The 25,053-nt window shown below is 38.9% G+C and overlaps 1 protein-coding gene across 8 annotated transcripts in view; it reads left to right on the top strand.

Annotated features, from left to right (window-relative positions):
- ARMC9 (armadillo repeat containing 9) overlaps positions 1-25,053 on the top strand; it is a 67,479-nt gene that overhangs the window by 495 nt on the left and 41,931 nt on the right. The window contains exons 1-12 of one of the 8 annotated variants that reach the window (XM_064666119.1): positions 55-286; positions 453-607; positions 1,951-2,070; positions 2,628-2,798; positions 3,788-3,943; positions 6,408-6,500; positions 7,752-7,776; positions 13,676-13,833; positions 14,205-14,256; positions 14,554-14,702; positions 15,721-15,819; positions 23,230-23,265. In XM_064666119.1, coding sequence (XP_064522189.1) covers positions 467-607; positions 1,951-2,070; positions 2,628-2,798; positions 3,788-3,943; positions 6,408-6,500; positions 7,752-7,776; positions 13,676-13,833; positions 14,205-14,256; positions 14,554-14,702; positions 15,721-15,819; positions 23,230-23,265 — 1,200 coding nt within the window. In that variant the 5' untranslated portion in view covers positions 55-286; positions 453-466. Of the gene's footprint in view, positions 1-54; positions 287-452; positions 608-1,950; positions 2,071-2,627; positions 2,799-3,787; positions 3,944-6,407; positions 6,501-7,751; positions 7,777-13,675; positions 13,834-14,204; positions 14,257-14,553; positions 14,703-15,720; positions 15,820-23,229; positions 23,266-25,053 lie in introns of those variants that run through there. The other 7 variants (XM_064666118.1, XM_064666121.1, XM_064666120.1 and 4 more) reach the window with 7 other exon arrangements.

The raw sequence follows: 25,053 nt of genomic DNA, 5'->3' as shown, positions 1-25,053 counted from the left end.
GATAGGTGGGACGAGGGCAGGTGGGATGTGGGAGAGAGGGGATGGGGGCAGGTGAGACGTGGCAGGTAAACTGTGTTTCTGTGGGTGTGTCTGTGTGTGTGTCTCCTCCTCGTGCTGTTTGGAGATGCGATGGCTGACGGGCTGTGCTGTGTGAGCCCTGTGCTGCCACTGACACTCCCGTTCTTCACCCTTTTCCAGCTCTATCAGCGATGAGGCGTAGCAGTAACGCTTAGCAATGGGTGACATTTTAGCGTACGAGGCTGAGTTACTTGGACTGGTGAGAGAGGTTGGTTTTCTCATTATTTCTTTTCCTTTTGTTGTTGTTGCTGTTGAAATAAGCAAGGCAGAATTTCATAGCCAGACACTGTAACTGTGGTCTACATTCTGGAGTTTTTATCTGGCCAAGTGTTGCTACAGTCTGAAATCATACTGACTCCTGTCGTGCTCTATAGGTTCAAAGGGCTCAATGTCTGTAAAATGTCAGCAGTCAAACAGCAGATCAATCAAAAATTATCTATTGTTCATTGGAAATGAGGCTGTCATTAAGGGAAGAATGAGGTTGATTACATCTGACAAGTTTGGGGCTCAGGTCCAGCCTACGGTAAAGGTGAGATCTTTAAAATCTTGCTTGGCTGCCACCTTATTCCATGTGTGTATACAATCAGAAGCATATAAAAACCCTAGAGCTGACAAAGCCCAGACAAGTCCTGAGGCTACTGATCTCCATGGTTTAATGCCTAAGCAGTATTTTCCAGCTAGGCACTCCTCTACCCCTATTGCCCATAAGAGGAAATCAGAATAAAGTGTGAAAGAATCCTGTGAAAAAGACAGTGAGAGACAAGTGTTGAAGGGCAGGTACCTCTATGGCAGTCTGTGCTTCTGGATAAATTGGCTAAAATGGGATGTTTATGAATTAGAACAAAGACACAAACTGTGATCTCTGCTGCTTGTTGCTTCCTCATCCCTTTAATTGACCCTGTGTTGGTAGCCTTGCTTAGGGCCCCGAGTGGACACCAAACTGAATCCCTCTGCCCTGTATGATCCATCCTGTTGCAGATTCCACAAGTGCTGGTGCTGCAGAGGGGTGATCAGGAGTGGCAGTCAGCTCCCACTGTGCCCAGCTGTCACCAGGCTGTATCTTGAAAGCCAGGACAGTTACTGCCTCCCAAAAGAGTCAACCATGTGGCAAAGTCATACACAGCTTAAATCTTTTTGTGGGTCTCTAAAAACAGTTCTGGAAAGAGGTTTAAGTTCATAATCACTACTATACTACTGTTTATGTTTATTGTGAAGAAAGCAATTCTTGTTCTCTGTGGCAATGTTGGGAATCCAGGTCAAGTTTGCAAAACGAAGTGTGATGTCTTCCCTCAGCAGCCAATGACTAAGACTCCTGAGATGAGGGGAGGAGGGGAAAGCTGTGTCTAATATATTGACTGTACACTGTGGGAGGAAGAGGCAGGGCTGTTTATTTCTTCCCTAGAAGAACAGTGCCTGATGAGTTGGTCATTGGCTTGTACAGCTTCACATGAGGGCTCTGGCTAAGAGCTCAAGCTGTCTGACTGCTATGCCCTCTAAGAACATTGTTTGCAAGGAAGTAATTTACTTGTTTCTTCAAACAGAATATAACACTAATGGATTTTACTTAATTTTCTTCTTTGGTAGAATGAAATTCCTGACTAAACCAAGGGGCATCATTCTTTCAGAGAGGATGTACTTGGTTGTCTCTAGGATGCAGGAGGAAGTTTAGAGTCAGTATTTTCCTACCAAAAGGTATCAGTTCCTGGTTTGTCAATGTGCAGTTTTTGGCACTTATGGATCCTCCTATACAGAAACTTTGGCATTTCATGGGTCATTCCTTGAAGCATTAATCATCTAAAAAATGATTAATCATTTATTTTGAAGCATTAATCATCTAAAACAATTTTTGTTTCTGCATGTTTTTTCTTGTAGTATTTGGATTTCGCAGAATTTGAAGAAACAGTGAAGGTATTTAAAAAGGAATGTAAAATAAAAGGGAAGCCACTCCCTAAACCAGCAGATGTTTCCTCAAAAGATCCATTGCCTGTTCAGGTAATGCATCATTTACATTGAGTAATGCTAAAGACAGTTAAAGGCCACTAACAACCCTGTGAGTTACTACAGCAATGAGATTATCTGAACTGTCTGAACAGATTCTTGATTATTTGAAGAAGTCTTCTAGCAGTCTTCTTCCAGTACAGGAACCCTCAAGTTTGGGTTTAGTTTTTTTTTTTCAGAACTCCAGTCCTTTTGAACACAGTAGTTTTGATTCACACTACTTTTAGTTTTTAGCTTACCACAGGTTGAAAAGACTGATTTTCACACACTCTGAGCATTTATTTTTCCCTTACAGTAAAGCTGGGTTCCCAGAACTTTTGAAAATTTGGGCTTTACCTCTTGTATTCATGGTTGCTTCAGGCTCTCAAAGATATTAAAAATACATGGTGAAAGAATACTTAGGCAGTCATTGAACTGTGATAGATTTTTGGATAAAACCTTTAATTTGAGGTTTTCAGATGGCACTTGAATTCTTCATTCACTGAATTACTGCTGTGCAAATGTAGCTCTTCTGTGCTTGTTTTTTCACTGAATGCCTTTCCCCTTTGCAGGAAGATCTGCTTGCAGCATTTGAAAATGGTGAGCAGAAAGTTTTCTTCCAGCTCTGGGAGGAGCACGTTTCGTCTTCAGTGCGAGACAATGACCCTGTTGCTCAGAAGTTGGAGTTCTATCTTCACATACACTTTGCCACCTTCCTCTTGAAACAAACTATGGGAAAGCCTGTAAGTTTGGTTCACAATTCAAACCTCAAATTGCTTTTGTTTGTTTTGCTTCGTTTATCTGTCTCTAGTGTGAATGAGGATGGGATGGTTTCTAAGAACACCCGGAGCATGTATCCAGTTTTGGGCCATAATCTGCATTTTAGTTGAACCAGACCCTTTGTATTGTGAAGTACAGAGATGGAAGTTGGAGCTGCCCGTATCTTGGAGCTCCTGAAGTATTTTAACTTGGAAAATACCAGCATGCCAATACTTTCACATCTGTAATTGCAGAGCATAGAAGATTCTTAAAACACTTACTTTGCTTCCAGTTTGAACTGTAGCTGTGAGTTAAAATATAATAATTTCTGATGAAATGGGGAAGCTGAATCTTGACCAGCTCAATATATCATATTGAAAAATATAATTCCAAGCTGTTATAAAATAAAATCTCTCTTCCATGGGACTTTTATGATGAAGAGACATTTAAGTAGCCTGTACTCGGCCAGATCAGCTGGGACTTAATAGCTCCTGCCTTTCACCTGTCAGCTGCTACAGGAGTATTTGGATGCCTTTTGTGTGTTTTCCAGCCTCTAAGGAACTTCTGTTCTGTGTGCCAGCTTCCCTTCCTGGTGCTGTGCACCAGGATTTTTGTGGTTCTCACTTATCACTGATATAAAGCATGTCTAGTAGGTGTTTCCTCTTTGCCTGAGTGTGGAAATGGCATTTTGCTTTAGAAGTCTAGCCTGAAGTGAGCAGGAATGATTTACGTTCAAAATCAATTTTCTGTCTCTTCTTTTGTTGGACCTACATGACAGAAACAACAACATGGGTTTAAATTTTCTTTTATGACTGGTGAAAACATGATATAATGTTCTCTAGTTAAATAAATGTTGGGTTTTGGAATATCAGACTTGGTATTAATATACTTGGGTCTCTGCTTGTATTTTCCAGCTTTGCAGTGCATTCAGAGTGTTAGTTTTCTAAATTAAATAAGCTACTTTGTTTCCTAGGACAAAGCTAAACTTGAGGAAAGGATTTCACATTTTAAGGCATACCTGGAAACAAAAGGAGCTGCACTGAGCCAGACTACAGAGTTTCTTCCCTTCTATGCTTTGCCTTTTGTTCCAAACCCCATGGTACACCCTTCTTTTAAAGAACTTTTCCAGGTAAGTATCTGTGTTGCATAGATGGTATTTATGATGACTTTTCTCATGGGGTGATAAATATTCAATAATGTTTAGTTTGGTGTTTGCCTTTATTGTTCCTTTTAGCAGAAACTGTACAATCCTAAAAAAACATATATTTAATGGAGGAAGGGTTGTGAGGGTGCTATCAATAACAGGGTGCCATCTTAAATATGTATTTTATATTTGCTTGAGTCTTGAGTGGTATGCCATCTTTGTGTCCATAAAATAGCATTGCTACCTCTCCTTTTCCACACATCCCTGAAATATGAATGCTTCTGGGAATGACTCTGTAGTAGTTCAAGTCAACTCACTTGCTTTGAGGTTGTTGCCCAAGACCACTATCTGTGTATATATAACTGCATTTAAAGCATGATATTTAGGCATAAGGAGACCAAAGTGGTTTCATTTAATGTGGAAAAGAGAAAGTCGATTTAGTAAGTAATCCTCTTGAAACAGAAAATGAATCAGTGTTGTCTGTGTTTTGAGACTCTTCCCCCCACCTCCCAGAAAAAAGTGCTGGAAGAGCATAGCTGTGCTTTGTGGTTTGGTGACTCTTGCCACAGGCATTTTTCCTAGTTAATTTTTTTTGTTAAATATGTTTCAGCCTTTACATTTGAAGGAGTGTTTCAGAGTTGAGTTCTTAGACTTGCATATGCAAGGTGAGAAGAGAGTGTAGAAGTTTGGTGTGCTTGAATTTCAGAATAGGTCTCCTTTCCAGGTGCACTTTCAGTGTGATGATGATCTACAGTTACTCTGCTGATGAAGGGGTAATAAACACCCTTACACTGACCACTCTCTGGGCAGATGGTTAGGAGATGACTTTCAGAGCTGGGGCTTGATGTTCCAAAGTATTGGTGGCAATCCCTGTGGGGAGGGTTATCTGCTGGGAACGCTTCTCTGTCTGACCACGTGGGCAGTTGTGCTGGCCTGGCTATTGTGGTGCAAGGAGATGCCTCCAGCCCGCATTGCCACACACTTTTTGATATCAAATCAAAGCTTAAGTGATATTTGCCCTAGGGCAGACTTTGGATGTACCAGCTGTTGAGGAGCTCCAGTTTATCACCAAAAAAGGCATATACTGCCATTTTCCTTTGGGACTAGCTATAAATAATGAGATGGACTGGTTGACCTCAGAGATGGGATATGCCTACTCTTTTTTAATTATGCTTAGCAGCTTTTTTTTTTTTAATGCCTTATCTAAGACAAGATCCTCAGGTTTATTCATAGTAACCCAGTGTCCAAGCTCTTAGTCCACAGTCACTCATATTTTCTTGTGGGAATTGTACAACTCATTCCATGTGAGTGTTGAAACACAGATTGTTTTATGTTTGAGAAAGAGCAGCAGTGAGTCACTAGTCTAGTAAGCAGTGTTCTGATGGCATATATTTTTCTCAGGCATCTGATGCTTTATATAGTAGGAGTTCCTGTCAGTTTGTGTAATACATCTTGAAAAATAATACACACTCCTCTCTGTAGGAGACAAGGTTCCTTAGGTAATATACAGTGTGCTGTGGTGCACCGCTGTCTGGATACTGAATTGGTAAATGCAGCAAGTAAATTCTGTACATTCTCCAGCGTGGTGAAATAAGGGCAAATCTGAGCTGTGAGAACAGCTTGCAACATAAACATATACAGCAGTAAATTTAGGAAGCTCCTGTTACTTTTTGGAAGATAGAGCTTTTTCATCTGTTGGCTAGCTTTTCCTCAAGCAGAAACTGGCTTCACTGAAGGTGTGAAATAGAAGAAATGAGTATTTGGTGGATTCCTAGGTGTATTTTGGCTTTTTTCCTTAGCTGTTATTTTCTTGTGCCTATGAGACACTACATCAGGCAGAAGACAGCATTCCAGTTAATGGCGTTGGTCTGTTATGTTGGTCTGTTTTTTGTATATGAGTTGTTTTTCTCCAAATCCTTATTTTAGAAATGTTGTACCCTGATCACCAATGTCATGTCATGATGCTTGCAACAGTTATTGACAAAATCTACAGTTCCCAGATCTTGTTAGGAGTGAAAGATGATGAAAACTGAGCACTGCAAAATTATTCATTTTGTACTCTATTTAATAAATGTAAAATTCATATTAAATTCTTATTAATTTTTTATCTTTTTCTCAAGTTGCTTGTATTTAAATGTACTTCTACTTTCGGGGCAGTTGTTGCATGTGCCTGCAAGGCACCAACACTATGTGATAGTTTTGCACTTGAAATAAAGCCACACTGTGCTTCAAGAACTCTTGTCTAGAAATAATCCTGAACTCCCATCTAACTTCTTTAGGCTTTTATGGGTAGTGAGCAAACACATTCACTTTAGTAACAGTGAAGGGGAAATCTTTTCAATCCAATGCTGGCTGCCTTCTAGTGGAAGGTTGCTGTGATCCAAACAGTACTTTCTGCAGAGTGTACATATTTGGTGAACAACTGTCATTATTTGTTTTTCTTTTCAAGGATTCTTGGACGTTGGATTTGAGGACAAGATTGGAAAAGTTCCTGTCTCTGACTCTCAAAGCCAGACAGACTCCTCGGCTTCTCACTTTATTTGTATCCTTTTGAGAAAGCACTTTGATGATAATTAGAATTACTATAAAGAGGCAATATCATTTATTGCAAGAGTGTGCTGATAAGATTTATTGCAGAATTGCAGTAATGTTACAGTTCAGTGTTTTTATGATAGGAAACGTTGTTTATATTCCACATTCAAAAAAAATTTTGTAAAAGTTATGTAAAGACAATGTATGGATACATAGAGACATATGAACCTGCACTTTTATCATATGACCATTCTTTGTTTCCATGTATAAAGTGCAGCATACTTGAAGGCACCAACCTGACCCGACTTCTTTCTCAGTGTTTCTAAAGCTGTTAGTCTTTTAAATTAGCCATTTCAGGGTCTAACTGAAAGTTTTCCAGGGATTTTAAGGATTCCAGAAATTATTGGTTCACTGAATGGCATGTGCTTCAGACTGTATTGTTTTTCTAACAATACTGTTTAAGCTGTGTTGCCAGACCTAATTTGCAAACTAATTAGCTATATGGCAAATTTTCTTCTCCAGTTTTGGTCTATACAGTTAAAGATAAGGTAGACAGAATGGAACTGGAGTCTCTGTTTCTGGCTTTTTTTTTTTTTATTAATGCAACATAAGTTCCATTTTCCTGCTATATCCTACTTTTTTTCCAAAGCAGCATGTTGCTATGGTGGTATTGAATAACGAGCTGGAAATTAGATCCCTTCTGTTTCATACCTGCCCATTTACCAGGATGAGGAGAAGCAATCAAAACACTGCTTTCACTCCCATATTATAGATGTTTGTGTGGGAGTCTGCCATACAACAGTTGAAGAAAATTTTCTCTTTGCTTATTCCTCTTCATGGAGTAATGGACTGAATCCTAATTAAGCCTTGGATATTTCTTAGATATAAAAACGTCACTTGCCTTAAAACACTTGTAGGTTGATTTTATGTAAAATCAGCAGTTTGACTTTTCATTTTGGTATTAATGCAGTTAGACTGAAATTCCTGTATCTTATATATCAGGGCTGGATCTAATGTCTTTAAAGGTCAACCAAAGGTCTCAACACTCTATGCAACATTCTGCTTTGTGCATTTAAGAGATTTTCATGTATTTATTGTAGATTATTTTATTCTTCATCTCCTGTGACTGTTGCCTGGGGCAACAGGACTGTTTGGTTTGGTTGAGTTTGCCTGTTGGTTGAATTTCTCATTCTGTGTCTCTGGAACAAACATGTACTGAAAGGATGCACATTTTCCTGAACTGCTCCTACTTGTGCAACAGAAAGAGAATGGACAATGCAACAAAGGTAAATGCTGAGATGTGGTAAGGATAATCTGGAGGATTATTAGGGGCTGTGATAGTAGCAGAAGGCATGCCTGCAGGGATGGGGAAACTAGTAGTGTGTGGCAGAAAGTCCTTTGAAATCCAGACCCCTGCCTTGGGGTTACTGCTGGACTGCTTGAGCTCAGAGGGTTGAGCATCAAATAGGCATGTACTAGAAATGGGAGAGGGCCTAGTAGTGGGATTTGTATTTAATGTCTATTCTGTCCTGAAACGTGGTAAAAAATAGTGGAGAACTCCATAAGGAGTGCAAAGCAGCTCTCCACTTTTAGTTCTGATGAAAGTTGCCTCAGATTGCTTTCCCTTACCTGCTTGTGCCTATCTGTATCTTCCACATTTTAAATCTCATACAGTTGTTCTGATCACTGTCTGATGATCTTAGACGTGTCTAAGTTGATTTCACTCATCCTGTTTAAACTCCTAAAATAGTACATATTAGTATCTCCTGAATAATAATGTGTTAATTTAAATGTGACTGGCTGATGTGTTGCATTTCGAGGTGCTGCTTATATGCGCTGAAGTGTGTGTGTGACGTGGGGCCCTTTAAAAATAATGAATCCCATTAGATGCTGATGACACTTGAAATATGTGCCTTTAAAAATCAGTTCAGTAAATAGAACTTAGTTTCCAATACCTTGCATTCACTTTTTCACATGACTTTCTGCATACACTTTATAGGTAGAGATCTGTATGAGACCAACTGGGTTCTTAAAATGACTTTTCCTCTTGAGTTAATTTAATCTGTAGGTTTACCCTGAGGATTTACTCTTTGTAGATTGAATTAAAGAGAAAGTTAGGCTTTCTTCTAGTGTGAGTTCCATATATGTTCTTTGTTATTTTCAGCTTTGTGTTGCATTAGACTTTCACTGAATATTAGAAAGATCTTTGTGGATTTTTATTTTCCAGAAGTTACTCTTTTTCCTCATGGTGGACTTTCCTGAAGGCAATAATTCCATACTCTGATTAAAAAGAAATTACTATGTGATTGTGCCTGAGTTATTTTGGGCCTAATTATTTTTCATTTGGGAAGGTTCTGTGCTTTCTACAAGTACGGGAACTGTCATGGAATTGAATCCATGCAGGTCAGCCTTTATTTGTAGATCTGTTATGTGCCTTGGAGGTTGAGTCAGTTTGGACTTTTCATAAAGGTTACTTGAGGACTGTCTCGTATGAAAGTTTTGGATCCAAGAGGTTATTTTTGCAGTAACTGCTCAGCTCACGTGGGATCCACAGCACTTCCTCGCTGCTGGAGAATGTTTCCTTTATCAGTGAGGGGGAAACGCAGAGAAAATTTATAGGCAACACATGAATGAAGAGCAGTATGTCAGAGTCCTGGAAACAGCCTTTTATAAATAGTTGCCAGTCATCAGTCTGACATGCTGAAGTACTTCAAGTTTGGGTGGGGTGGTGCAAATGCTCTTGCGGGTGCCCGGGAGAGTTCTGTGTGTTTACCTTGCCTGATTTACCTGCACAGTCTGGCTTTTTACCCATTTGCTAAAAAACTTCAATCCCTGTATGACTTTGAAAGCTATTTGTGTGGCAGTGGTGCTTAACTTACAGCTCTCCCATATGTTTTCAGTTTGGCTGGAAAGGAAGGAATTGCAGAATGGTTGGCATCTTGCACTGAGAGCTTCAGAGCTTCTTTGTGTCCTCTGTGCTAACAGGAATGGAGGGAATTAAGTATTTGGAAGGGTGTTCAGCTGCTGTTCCCTTCACTGCCTCATTACAAATCTGTGGATGAGTTCACAGCCACTCTTCCACTGTTTTAAGGAAGGGGAGGGTGGGAGAAGTGTGTCAGGCTGCTGCGCAAGTGAAGTGTGACCTACCTGTCTGTCAAGATTTGCTAAAGTCTAAATGACTGTTGATGTGGAAATATGTCAGAATATGGATAGTAATTTTTATGGAGATGTGATAAGCAAGAAGGAGACTCCTGCCTCTTCTGAGAGCAAGGTTTCAGGGTCGCCTAAGGAGCCTCAGTGTCTGACAGCTCTTGGGACCTGCAGCTCCTCTGCTCAGAGCTCTGCTGCATTGTGTGCAGGAGTTCAGCCTGGCCAGTGTCAGTGCTTCTAGCAAAGTATGTGAGGGTAGGCTGAGATTAAGAGAGAGAGAGACAGAGCAAGCACAAGTTCAGGAAGCCTGTTTTAGGAGTAGGTAAGTTGTTGTAAAGGAAAACAACCAACCTCTCATTTAAAACAAGAAGTTTCTTATGGAATTATGTGCATATGTGTAACCACACATGAGAAAGCAGGCAAGAATACTGGTAGAAACACGCAGTAGTTCAGCTGATGCTTGGTGCCAGCATCTTCATTTGGCAGAGTGACAAGCTTTGCTGTGTGTTACATCTTCCTACACCAGGAGGTTAGTCCTCTGTGCTGTATTTTCCTCTTTTCCTCCATGTATGAATAATGTTTCATATGAATAATAAAGGTCTAGAGAGCTTTTTTTTTTCTTCCTCTATTAAGCTTATCATATGTAAAAAGGATTTGTGAGTGTTGGGAATTGTGTTTGGGAGAAGAAAGAGAGAAGCCACATGTCTTGAGTTACCCTCTGATTCCTGTTATGATACAGTCTGATCACTTCTGCAAGGTGACATAAATGTAAACTGAAATGCCTCTGAAAGGCACCAGTTCCTTTTACCCAATCTTGACTCAGAGGGTAATGATTTAAGGTTTCAAACAAGCCACTAAATACTGATTTTTACCTGGGCTAGTAGCTCCCTGATCTGTCTAAGTGAATGCTTTTATTGGGATGTGACAGGAGCGCAAAGGGGAAACAGGGCAGAGCAGGACCAGCTCTTCCAACAGCCCTCTGTGCTTGGAAGAGGTATTGTCAGTGATGATCTCCACTGAGTTTTGGTTATGTAGTGTTTTTCCTACTGACTCTAGTTGGAAGATGGATTTTCCTCATTGGAAATTTTACCCACTGGGCAATGAAAAGCAGGCAAACTTTGAGGAGGTTTACGCTTTGTGATTTGGTGCTTCCAACTTTCCTCTGAGTGAAGTCACGCTCTAGATACATCCATTGGAAATTTCTGAATCAAATGTGTTGTGTCACAGTTAAATAAAAATATATTCCAGTTTGCTTGTTAAGGCAATGGAATAAAGTGCTGGAGTGGCTGCCTTTTGTGCCATGGTTGCTCTCCGAATCTGTTAGTTTAGAAAAATATTCTTGTTTTGGAGCTGTATCATATTAAAGCTGTGGTAGCAGTAGTGGCTGTGGAATGAAGATAAAATCAGAGTTGAATTATTACTATCAAGGCTGAATAATTTGGGTTGCCTTTGGAAGCTATCTTAACTTCTCTGAGTTTTAAGTTAATGAATATTGATTGCGGTTGAGATGGTTTTAAGAGCTTACAGAATTGTAAAAAGTTTGGTGCTCTCAGCAGGATTGCTTAATGTTACTGGGAGCTGTTCTAGTAGTGTTTCATTTTTTGTTTTTGGGGTTTTTTTCGAGTTCATTTGCTGGATTTGAACAGGATCTGTGGCTTGTCACAGCTTCTATTGTTATTTCACACTGGATTTGGCTCCCTTCTAGAAAGTGTAAGAGAAATATCATTATGATAGTTTGATTTGCAGCTTGATATCAGGTGTCAGTGACAAACCCTGGAGGTACAGAATGCTGTGGCTCATGAATGGTTTTCAGAAAGAAGCCACCCTTAGAGGGGAGGAGGCTTTGAGAGTAAAATAATTCTGTGGGGTTTTTTTTCTCTTAACTTGTAGAAGTAAGAAAATGTACCTTCTCTGTATATTCCATGTTTAATTTTAAGATTGTCCATTTATAGCTACAGTTTATAGCTAAAGTCTATTAACACACATTTTCTGTAAAAGATCCCATTAAAAAGATAATTTTTCTTAAATTTTCTGGTAGCAAAAATGAGCTGTTCTGCCATCTACTGCTTTTAGTATAAATGGGATAAAAAACCCAACGTATTTCAAAACCTCCAAAATCCGTAAGATGTGACAAATTTTTGAAGCAGTCTCCTACATTTGAAATCATAGAAGAAGCCATGGTCCTAACACAGGACTTCCCCTCCCCATTTTTCCCTCTCCTAAGGATTACCACCCTGTGCCACCTGCCATGGGACAGCAGAGGTTTGTGCCCCAGTTCAGAGAGCAGTGGAGCAAAGGGACAGATTTTGAGTAACTACACCTTAATTCTCCAGGGCTTTTTTATCATAAGGTGTTATATGAGGAGCTTTTTTAAACTCAGAGGTAACTGTGCAGTGAAACTTTGTACTACTTAGAAATGAGGATCGCAGATTTCTACTTACATCAGTTATGTTTCCCAATACTTTGGTGTTCCAGGGACATATGACCTACGTATTTATGGAAAAAGATAGTGAATCATGAGAGAGGGTAATGGTTTCCTAGAACATCGTGGGCAAAATCTGTTCAAAGCCAGGAACAGGAACTAGTTTTTCTGGTTTCCAGTTTTTATCTTGGCTATTTTGTTTTTCTTCCCTTTGGGTCTACTTGGACCTAAACTGTGTCATATTGGGCTGTTTGGAATGCTCTACCCTCACCCAAAATTTTTTTAAATCTGTGAGAAGGAATTCTACTTCTGTCTGAAACTCTGGAGTCAAGCTGATTCCTGCCCATTGTTTCACAGAAAATCCTATGGTAAATATTCCCTCTGTTTGCAAATGGGCCTGATGCCATTTTCAAAACACTAAAGCAATACTGGCTTCTCAGCAACCTAATTTAAAACATAATGTTCTAGCAAAATACAAAACATCAGCAGTAACAATAGGATTATTGTACCTCCCTTCACAGTTTTGTCTAGTCACAGAGATGTGCACTGTGGTACACAGCTCCAGATTCCATGCCTGAGTTCCATGTAGAACTGATTTGGATGAGTCTGACACTGGGGTGGAAGGTACAGATTCTGATACTCAGTTTGCTTTGGTCTGTAAAGTAATTGAACCTGAAGGAACAAAATGTGTCAGAAATGTAACAGCTATTATTAATAATTTATTTATTGAAAAAAGACCAATTTGAGTTATTTTCAGAAACTGAAGGTACTAAAAGTGACTGATACAGCTTACCATCAACCAGAGTCACCTGAAAAAATTTTTGAAGTAGAGAATTCCCTGCAACTTCAGTGAATTCAGTTGAAGGAAATAGCAAATGAGGAATTGGATAACTTGAATGTTTTTGGGTTGGATTTGGGGTTCTTTTGTTCTGTGAATTGTACTATTTTCCCCCCAAAAATCGAAGACTTAGTCTTTAAAATAAACAAAGCACTACATAACCAAAATACCAATTCCTATACATTAACTGGATAGAACACCCAGCCTCATGGTGTAATCTAGCAAACAGTGGCTTGAATCTCGGGGTAGTGTCCTTCTCCTGTTTTGGTGTTTTACCTTTGGAGTGGCTACTTGACCTTTCCAGTTGCTGGTCATGATAATGTTTTCTACCCTGTGTTACTTTAGTGAATGTCACAGATAGTGCATGACTGCTCTGCAGACAGCAAGTTCAGTTAATCAGCTGTGTGTTGTCATTTGTTCTTCTGATTCGATGCCCAGAGCCTCGTTTTGTTATGGATAGCCTGGAACTTCTCCTAGTAACAGACCTTTAAACCAGTGTCTTCACAAATGTGTTCAGTGCTGTTCACTGTCTAATAGTTATGTTACTACTGTAACTGGGAATCAATTGTTTCTTTGGTGATTAAGGCTTAATAAATACTTGTAGCTGTTGTGATGAAATGGAATCACAGTAGAGGGGCTGAATTATCCTTGCAGTGAAATTCTACACCTTGGAAGTCGAAGTTGTGCCTTCAGAGCAGTAAAAATGCCAGTGGGTTCTTTTGTCCTTTTGTTTGAAAAGGTGATGCTACTTCTCTTTTGATTATTCTCTTGACAGAAATGTTGCAACATCTTCATCAACAGTTAGTGGAGTCTGAGCACAGGACCATGACCTACCTGAAACGATTTAACAAAATGCAGGCAGACTACCACAATCTCATTGGAGTCACTGCAGAGCTGGTGGATTCTTTGGAGGCCACAGTCAATGGCAAGATGGTAAGTAATGACTCAGATGGGTGCTTGCTTCCACACCCCCTGGAAAATGGAGATCAAAATGTGAATTAAGCTTTGTAATTATGAGAATTTCTGTTAGTACTGTGGCTCTTTACTGATGAAACACAGCACTTTAGATGAGAGGTTCTTCCTTTGACCCTGTGTGGAAGGATAAGTGTAGTGCAAAAGATGAGTTGAATTGTGCTGGCTCAGAAATCTTGAAAAAACTAATCACCATCTCACAAGACACCTCAGATCTCTTATGAGAGTCTCCTTTTGAGCTGTGGCATCAGCAGTGATTAGAGGTTATTTCTGTGACTACTGACTGCAATCCAGCCCATCAACAGTTGTTGTGTGTTTAAAACTTCTGTCAGGTCTGGTTTAAGTTCCATGGTGCTGGAAACAATCTTCTCATCCAAAATTTTGGTGAGGAAAAGCCTTGCTCTCTGTTTTGCTAAGCTGAACTTGTTAATTTAATTGATAAAGGGAACTGGGGTAGGAGAGAATGAGTTACCATGTGAAATGGGCCACACATATGTGACTGAAGAAGGTACAATTTTCTTATGGGTATTTTTTATACGAAGTTTATCATATGTTTCCTCTGTTGTGCTTCTTTCTCCGCGAGCATGCCTCTGTACTATAACTTCTGTGTAACCTGAAGGTTATTCTTACAGCAGATGTTAGTGGCCTCTAGATGGTTTTAAAGGAGCTGTGAATTGTTAGCAGGAAGAATGACCTGGGGTTTCCTGTGCTGCCTACTGAAAAGTCAATATGTACCGTCCTTCTGCCATCAGCAGGAACATCTTGTGGTTTGCTACTGTGCATCTGGGATCACTGACTGCTCCCGTATTACTGCAGGGAAGAATTTGCCTGTAGGTGTGGATTATGCTTTACAGCAGATTAGGGAAGGTATCTGCTCACATGGACTTCAGAAACAATAAACACATAGTCATTCATTTGCTGCTTCCCATTGCACACCTCAGTGCTCTCCAGGGCGATATCCAGTTACCTTCTGTGGGGGAGGAACCAGGCGCTGGTTCTGTTTTGTTGCAGATGCTTGTTTTAATTTCCTTTGTAAGCCTTGTGCGGGGCAGTCATTTAATCCTTCCCAAGTGTGTCCAGCTGAGGGTGCTCTTCTGTTATGAATCTTGGTTTCTGTCATTCCTGAATCCAAAGTGGAGTTGGATACTGAATAAAGTCATGTTGAAGCTGCAGCATTCTGAATTTGAAAGGGTTTTGTCATCTTGCTGTAGGTCTGGGAATATCAGAAGTGTCCCCATTTGTATTTCTGTATTCTCAATGCTCTTGCCTCTGTTCTGGGGAAGTTAATAACTGTTCTGAAATCAGGCTGTTCTATTGTGGTGTAATTTCCCAAAGCAAAACCCTAAATCCACTGAGATGTTTTGCATTGAAACACAAAGTGTTGTACTGTGTAATTCATATTTATTCTCTCTGCTGTACAAGACAGTTATGTAAGTTCTGCTCTCTAGCTAGACAACACATCAACATATGATTGTTTAAAGCACAAAACTGCTTCATTTTTGAATTTGATTTGATTTGATTTGATTTGATTTGGAACCTTTTGGTTGAGGAAAATCTGTATGGAAACATAAGTGTGACAAATTCTAGTTTTTTTCTAGACTCTCTGAAAGTGTTTAGCGTTAGTCTTGTTAATAGCATAACAATTCCCAGATAAAGGGAATTTACAGTTATTTTAATTTCTGAATGGAACAGTAGTTGCAGTATATTCCTTGTGCTCACGTCAATGAGTCTCAAGTGTGTGATTTCTTTAAAAAAATCAACCAAACAACCTTTAATACAGAAATACTTGTCTGGTAGAAGGTGTAAGTTTTATATAATCCTGTTCTTGCTTTGTTTCCTAATTTTTAGATCACGCCAGAGTATCTTCAAAGTGTTTGTGTTCGCTTGTTCAGCAATCAGATGAGACAAAGTGTAGCACACAGTATTGACTTCACAAGGCCTGGAACTGTAAGTAATAACGTTTGGGATTTTTACAGTAACTATCTCAATAGACAATACTACTTAAGCTGCATATTGAACAATAAATGTGAGATGGTAAAGACAAGACATAATGTGTTCAAGCTAATATATGAACCTGGCAATACATAACGTTTTGTTGATCTCAGCTGCTGGTGAATGACATGGTTATGCATTCGTAGCTGCATAAGTATATTTAATTCTGTTGTTGTGAGGACAGTAAAACTTGTATCTGTTAAAATGCTAACTGAATGTTTTAAAAAAACCAAAAATAAACCCTAAAGCTAGTGTTCTGAGTGGGTTTGATGGCACATATTAGCCAATTTAATTTAGCTAAAAGGGGGACTGGTTGCTCAGCTCTGGACTCGTGCTCTGTTCCTTTCTGCTGTCAGTGATGTTCCTATAACCCTAGAGAGAATTGGCTTAGCCAGCTAAAAGAGAAGCATCACACAGGATCATGAGAGCAAATGAAGAAAGGAGGAGGAAGGGAGGACTTCCCTCTTCAGTAAGAGCCAGTTGTTAGATGAGCAGTTAGAAGATATAGCATAGCCACCTTATTGATTTACATGATGGACTTTTAACATCCTATCTAAGAATCTTTGATCTTATTGATAAGCAGCTCAGGATCCCTGTGGTTGTTTTCTCCCCACTTCACCAGCCTCCAGTTTCTTTTCAGATGACTGCACTATACCTTGCTCATTAATATTCTGCTCAATCTCTTCTGCCTGAGCAGGGAAGGAGCTTTAGGGTTATTCTTCAGCAGCAGAACCAGTTTAGGATAGTTTCTAGCATCTATGAAACTATTCCTGTGAGATTCTAAATGACTTAATGATAGCAGAAGAGCAATTCAGTGCTACAACCTTTTTTTATACCTAGCTTGTTCAAATTATTCAAATAAGTGTTAATATTAAAACGACATTAAAATATTTTAATAATAAAATATTGTGTGCCACTGTTTTACAAAGACAAGCCAAAATCATGAACTCTGCTTGCTGTTTTTGCTGTGGCAGGTGTTCATGTGTATTTGTAGTAGGAGAGCTTGGTGAACAGTCAAAGGAAAAGCAGAAGAAAATAAAATTCCTTATTCTAGCCAAGATTTCTAATAACAATGACACTATGGGTACGTTTTGTTCCTCTTGGAAATCTGTTACAGAAAGATAAGGAGATAATAAAAATGTTCCCTTTTCTTCGCTACATGCTAATATTTTCAGATATCAGTATTATTCCTTGTCGTTCTTCACGCAATTTTAAATGCCATCACTTCCCTGTTAATGGTCAAAACTCCTCTCTCTGACTTGCCATGAATTTAGGAGGTGCTTTCTTATGCAATCTGCAAAAGCTGCTACTCCAGGGTTTGAAGAAGGATCTAGGATCTGTTTGTCTGCTACCTCAACATTATGGGCTATCTGCAATTCCTCTCTGCTCAGATTTATTTCTGAGACAATGCATTAGGTACCCCAGTAGTCTTCTGTATTTTTGGCATCTGATGTTGGGGTTGTATGTGTCTCCCCTTCCATGTACTGAGATAATCCATTCTGTACAGCCATGTGCCCTCTTCTCTCTGTTCCTGCTCTCTGCTTGGATCAAGACTTTTCTTTTTCTCCTGTGCTTTCAAGGTGCTCCATTTGCCCAAGGTTTTGCTCATTATTTTTTACTTTCTATCATAAATTGATCCTTCAGTCTCCTGAACCCTTTTGGGAAGGGGCCAGAGGGAAGAGTGTCACCCTCATTTAAGGTGCTGACTTGTTTCTTTATCTGCTCTGCAGAGAGTGCAGAGTGGCTGAAGCTGTGTCTTCTCTGACAAAAGCTGGCTGGGTTACTGCTAGGCTGCATGTTTTTCTGTACACCTATCACATAGCTATTTTAGCATAAACATCTGTCCTGGTATGGTTTAGCATTTAGGTATAGGCATGTTTCCTTCTGTGTGAAAAAAGAGACTTTTAAGAGTTTTAAGAACGATAAATGATCATTGAAGAAGACTGTGGGCGGCAGAGTATGATCAGTATTTCAGCCAGAATCTCTGTCACTGGAGGTTTTTAAGAACAAGGTAGACAAAAGTTACCATTCACAAGGAGTGGTTGATGCTGCCTGACAGCATTAGGTGACCACTCACTCTCTTACAGCCACACTTCTGTTTGCTTCTACTAAGAGATTCTCATCTGTGAAATGATTATTGATCTTGTGCATCATTACTTCTGCTGCTCTGAAAGTGTCTCTAAAAACCTTTCTTCTCTGAAAGCACCTTTTCCACTGTACTTAAGCCACTCCAGCCACTTTAACACAGTCTCCAGCTGTGCAGATAGGTTAGAGAAAGACCACGTGTCAGTGATGGATTTTTTTCCTGCTGGAGATAAATCTTTGCCTCTCTTTTGTCCCAAATTACCAGGTTAAACTGAGTAAAGCTGTGTTTTTCTAGCACAGTTGTATCTATTTTTGTACTAGGCTTTACTAGCATAACTATTTCTGTGTGACTTTGTGGCTCCTTTACCCACACTGTTTGAGGTAGTTGCTGTGCCTCTCTGGTGAAGGACCGGTCCAGTTATAGCACTGACACTGTTTAGATTACGGGTTTCTTGACTGTTTCAGGTCACTCCTTGACAATGAGGTTATAGTAGCTACTGTGGTTGAAATCTAATGTCATTTCTATAAGCAGATCCCCACAGGCTGTCTGAGGCATTTAGCCAAGTTTTGGAGGGCTGATCACAGTCTTTGCATATAGACATTCTCTGTGTCATAATCAGGTTTCCTCATCTTATTCTTGATTGATCATAATTTCTTCATTTATTTCCAAAGTAAAGAGTTCTGGTTTTATACACGAATAGCAAACATGTAGAAACACAAATAAGTGTAAGAAGAAAAACATACATATAGCCTATCTTATGAGAACAAAAATGAAACTCCTTTCTCATAACCTCAAAAGATTTCTAGCCACTCCCTGACTGTTGATCCAGGAAGCCAGATGAGATGGACTAAAATTCTGACTGCTTACCACTAGGCCACTAAGCCATCCCATTACTTTTTCTTCAGGGATTCAAATACTTCATTGTTATACACTCAGATGTTATTGTTCTACCCTTAAGTGGTTTCAGGTTTTTGCATAAGTTTTGGAATAAAGCTGGAGGCACCGTGACCCAGACTAAGCAGTAGCACAAGTTCACAGCATCTGTGCTGGATTTGTGTTGGAAGGTTTCCTCACTTTTTGCTCATAAATACTTAGAGACACCGGAGTATGGTCCTTCCAGCTACTCCATTTCACAAACCACCCTCTGCTGTAAGGGACAGTCACCTGGATAATTGCAGAGGGAAGAAACTTGCAGAGGGGCAACTTGTTTGCTCATCCTTACCATTAGGTCTCTTTATAGGCAAGATGAGTGAGAGGTTTTTTTGAAAAAGTAATTGTCTGAAGAGTTTTGACAGGCATTAAATATGGTGGTTTGTTGTTTGGCTTTTTTTCCCCACTTTACCTTGGGTATTCAGGATTTGATCCTCTCTCACTTGACATCACCAGTGTCAGGGCCAGACCCTTAAATAAATTGGTCCTGGTGGATCAATGTCTCTAAGTAGATGAGCAGAATAGAAAATCATTAGCAAGGAAATTACTTTTTTGTGGTGCTGTCATGCAGCCTTAAATTCCTATCTCTGTTATTTAGGGAATGAGTAAATGCGCATTACATAGTTTGGAAAGACGAGGTGCTTGAGTTTACAGTCAGCCATACTGGTACAACTGAGGGCACAATCCAGGTTTTGGGTCAGGTTCTGAGAGCAGAAAATGCTAAAACTGCAGCATTCTCTGAGATCTGTTCTTGAGCTCTACAGTGATTTTTTTTTAATCAGCTACACTACACTGGTAGTTTGAAGTTATACAGGGAAGGAACATTATATGAGTGCTGTTAACCAAAATGAACAATTGCCCAAGGAAATTAAGGAGAATACTTTGGATTATATCCTTGGTAGCATTATTTGTATGCAAACTTGATTTTTTTCCCCAATGCATTGTGCTCAATTTTTTATGTCAGGAAAGCAGTATTGTGTAATAGAAAGGCTTGAGGTCTCAGGTTTTGAAATTACAATAAAGGTGACATGTATCAGTTATTAATGTGTGCTGTTACTGTACAAACATCAGCTTCCTGGTTTGCCCCCCACCATGACTGAAGGCCTGTCCTTTCATACTGGAAGAAGTTTGTATCAGGAGGACAAATCCCAGAAGCAAGTCTTACTAACTGCAATGGCTTTAAGACCTGAGGCACTAATAAGCAAAAGAATTTTCCATTGTAATCACACTGTGAACTTTTACTTAGCAAGGGCTTCTGATGTCAGCTTTGTGCTCTCTGATGATCTGGCTTGGATCTCATTCTTTTGCAGTGCAACTCCATGTCTCTTGCCATCTCTCTGACCTCCTGGGTCAGCTCGTGAGCCTGACCCACAATCCATTAACAGGATGCATCTGCTGCACACAGTGGGAGAGAGGCCACAGAACTGTATTACGGCTGGGAGATGTTTCCAAGGCCTCTCTAAAGCCCCGTTTTACCATAAGGCTTTTTTCCTAGCTGCAGTTGAATGTTATCACCACCTTCCATCATGTCATTTGGCATATATGGTCCTGAACTGGGAGATAAGAAACCTGAGAGAATTGTCAGAGCAAAAGGTCTGGGTTTAAGAATAGGAGGCCAGAGCACCAGGCCTGACAAGCTGAGGAAACATTTATTTAAAGGTTTAGTTGGATTCCCAACTTTCTGATATCCAGTAGGACAGGGGACTGATGTAGGTGGTGGTAGATTTGAATAGTTTCAACTACAGTATTCTATCACAGTACTATCACAGTTTCTTATATCTTTCATACTCTGGAGATGTGGTGGTTTAATTTATTTTTTTTTACCTTTCTGGTAGTGATTTGTCTGGTGGATAAGAAGCATGGGTTGTGGGCTTTTTCTGTTCATTACACATCATGAAGCCAAGAGGATTCTGGCTTTTTACCACAAACCTAGCACATTCACTCCCTATCAAAAGTAGCATGGGTTCAAGTCTTAAACCCAGAAAGAGCCTTTTTGGATTGAAGTAAGATGTACACCTTCCTAGAATTTCTTGGATTAGTGATAAGGTAATAAGATTTTCTAAACTTTGGATTGAAGGGCAAACTGGAATTGTTTCTTCAGATACACAGTTTCTGTCAATAGTAGAGGTGTGTGTTAACCAATGGGGAATCTTTCTGTGACCTGAAAGCTGTGCAGATGTTTGCATATATTGCACCTGTGTCATGGAATAGAATAAATGCCCATTATGTTTTTTGCTGCTATTCAGTCTGATTATATTTACCTGTAGCTACAATTAGGTGAATTAATGTCCCTTGCAAGTTTTAGGTCTCTTTTGTTGTTTTTTGGTTTTTTTTTTAAGTTCTGTCACTGAACAAAATCACCAGCTACTCTTTAAAGTGAAACTGTCATTTACAAATTGTAAACCAAGAGGAAATTTTATTTTAATTCTTGGGATAACTGTAATGACTAGCACAGGCTCCTGTTTTTCTTGTGCTCTGTGCTTTTGTCCTCAAACACCCTTTCTACTGCAACTGTGCATATGCCATCAAACCATAATACTTTGTGGCAGGTGTTCAGCTTCTTACTCGTGAAAGTTTTCTGCACCAGGATACCCCATGAAACCCAGGATCAGGGTAACTGAAGGTTTTTAGTTTGAGTTTTTAATCACTTTGAACCACTTAAAGTGGATTCACCAGGCATGATGTGGATGTACCCTCTTTCATTTAAAAATAATGTCTGCATTGCAGCAAACTGCATCTACTCTAAGTGAGCTTTTCTTAGGATGAAATATATGAGTCTTCTGCATCCCTGTCCATGGGATGATTTTTATATGTTGCCATTTATGTATGGAAATGAAAAAACAAACTTCTCTCTTTATGTAAGCAAGAAGTTCTTTTTTCTGCTGATACAGTATATGATGCCTTTTTCACAAGTTGCTGCGGGGTTTTTTATTTACATGAATTCTTCATCTTGAAAGGTGAGATGTTGCCACCAGTAGGGGTTTCCACAAACTTTTCCTGTTACTGTCCTCAAATCATGGAATAGCTCAGGTTGGAAGGGACTTTGAAAGTTTGTTTGGTCCAACCTTTGTGGTTTCCTTTATTGTTAAAACTTACCTTTAATGTAGTCTTTGTCCAGATGCCTATGTCCATTTTCACTGGCTCAGGTCATGCATGTGTTGAAATGTCTTTCATCACGATACAGGTTATCTCCTGGTTTCTTTTGCTCACTTATTGGTCTCCATCAATGCTGTCCTTTGTCTTAAATTGAATTTTAAATTGTCTTCGCCAGGAACTGCCTATATGTGTGTATAGCACCATAGAAGTTAAAATACTCATTTGCATCAGGGAATTCTAAGTGTCAGGGTAATAAAAAGAATAATGTCAGATTTTTAAAATTGGTTAAAGAATAGTAAGAACTTTATTTTCTGCTCACGGTGAAGAGTGGCAGGTTTCTTATGTCTTCGTATGTAAGGCTGTATATGTCTGTTAAAGAGCAGCCTCATAAATACAGTGTTTATGTGCTTATTCATCTGCACAAAAATGTCCTCTAAAGTAAGTACTGGCAGGTTTGCACAAAAAGATTGGAAGCAAAGGTAATTAGCGTTGGTCTTATTTCATTGTGTTGAACTGTGTACTTTTATTTTGAATTAAGACTGTTCTTTTCAGATACAAAGCTGTTCTAAGTGTTTTAGTCTAATTAAAGAGAACATGACATATTTTGTACTAAACTACTTGAACCATGAATTATCACCATCGTTTATTTTAGTAACAACATCTTAGGCTTCCTTCCACAGATACTAAAAACTTCCACTTTTTCTTAGTTTATCCTTGGAGCTTTTTGAGATGAGGAATTGCTAATGTTGCTCAAACACCTTAAATTGTCTGTCTTGGCTTTTGTTATGTGCTGATCAGAAAAACCAGTCAAAGCAAGTATGGAGAATACTGGCAGCTACTTTCTCAGAAGCTGAGATTTGATCGATACCATGTTCATTGGTATCTCTCTCTGAGCTGCCTCACTGAACAGTACAAGCCATATATTCACATACATGTGTCAGTGCTTCATATGTAGCTGTTCTAACTAATGATTACAGTGGAATAATATGCAGACTAGGTATGTTTGCCAGGTATTGAGAGGAGAAACTTGTAAATATATCACAAGAGATTCACACCAGTTTCAATTCTAAGACATACCAGTATGAGGATTAGGAGGTGACTATACTTTTCTTTTCAAAGCTAATAGTCTGTTAATTTTTAGCTGATTTTTATTGTTATTTTTTTAGGACTGTGCATTTCTCTGTGATTTATTTCTGTTAACTTATTTTTTTTTAATCTTCTTTATTTTAATGTGTGCCTGTTTGCCCATAAAGGGATATTACTCTATGAGCCCTTGTGATGACGGATATGTAAGTGTCTATATCTTTATATCCTTTCACGTTGCCTGCTCAATCTGTCATGCTCTATATTTCTCTTCGTTTCACAATGTGGAACAATTTTCTCTGCATTTTAACTTGTCATGACACTAACTGTATGGTTTATGAAGAGCCAAAAACTGTGCAAGGCTTGGAATTTCTGCATGGGGAATGGAATAGATGTTCTTCATAATATACATAATGCAGCATGTCAACAGAAGAGCAGCTTTGCCCACAGATTTTACATTAAACTTTACAGCTTCCTATAGCATGCAGAAAACAATTGTTTCTTCCATGTCATCATCTGTACATAGCATACAATGTCCCTGATGTGTGCCAACACCAGCTGATCCCACAACACCTTTGACAAAGCAAATAAATATTATTGCTCAAGGTAATACAGCAAGTTGAGTTGTGCTCTTAAGAGGGGTATCGTGTTCTACGTGTTTGTATTTTTAATTCCAAAAGTCAAACTTTCTTTCCGTAGCAAAGGTTATAAAATTCTTTCATACAATTAAAATTAATCTTTTTTCCTTGAAAACTGAAAATGCAAAATTATAATCTGTGTACTGCCTGTGACTTCTGTAACCCAGATGGAAGTTCATATTCTGGCAATACTACAAGTACACCATAAGTATCTAATTTTGCCCATATTCAGTGCATTCTTTGTGAAGAAAGGAAATGAGTTTGCTTCTAAGCAACTCAGTATGTAATCAATTCATAAAAGTGATTGACACCAATTCTGAAAAATGTCAGTCAGCTTAAAATAACGCATATTTATATTTTTATTGCTTTCTTTAGGTAAAACAAGATTTTGCCTTTCAAGAAAGACTACCTATTTTTCCAACATATTTATCACCTGGAATTACAGTAAACCTGTGTGGGCACTCAGCTTTCTCCTTAAAACAACATTTTGTTTTGAGAAATAGTCATAGAAGTATTGAATGCAATAGACAATTCCTTATGTGATTCTTTTATCTTGATATAGAGAATACTACCCCTATTCCCCTATGGTAAAAGATCACCTGTGTCAATCAGCCTGTTCCTACTGATGACATGAATGTTCATAACAGACACCTTTCCCTTGATCTTTAGGATTTTGTTCCCTCACATAAGTCTGGGGTTTGATACTGAGAAAAGTTGATTACAGATGAGCAGTTATGAATGAAATTATCTCTGCTAAAAAAAAGTTTTTCCCTTATATAGATTAGTATAAAGTCGTAGTCAAATGTAACTTTATACAATGTAGAATGTAATAACTTACAGTGTAGAGTTGTTTATAAAATTTCTGTAAAGCTGTCTGACTCTAATTCTGAAGTGTTTCTTGAATACATGGATAGCTGTCAGCTCCTCTCACTGTTTATATATAGTATTTTATACTTTTTTTCTGGCATTTTGTCTACTCATTACATTATCCATTACATTATCACCCAGTATTACAGTGTGACTTTTTTATGTACACTTCAGATGTCTTAGAGAACCTTTTTTATATGGCAAGTGGGAAGTTTTCATAACAGCATATCTCTAGTATAAGTAAGAAAAAAAATGAAAAACATTTGCAGATCTTCTTATGAAATAACTTTGCATAGCCCCGGAAGACCTGCCAGGTTACACAAGCTCAGAGTCTAATCCCTCATAGACTACATGTGGAGTGGTCTTGTTATTAGCATGTAACAAATGAGCTCAACATAAATTTGTGAGTTTTAATATGTAGAAATTTGCTCAAATTTTGGTTTTACTCATCACATATTCATCACTTATCTTTGACTATTAATTTGGAAT

The sequence above is a fragment of the Pseudopipra pipra genome, chromosome 10 (genome assembly GCF_036250125.1).
Source record: "Pseudopipra pipra isolate bDixPip1 chromosome 10, bDixPip1.hap1, whole genome shotgun sequence".
Classification (NCBI taxonomy): Eukaryota; Metazoa; Chordata; class Aves; order Passeriformes; family Pipridae; genus Pseudopipra; species Pseudopipra pipra.
The sequence above is the reverse complement of the archived record's forward strand: the minus strand, read 5'-3'. Positions and strand labels throughout refer to the sequence as shown.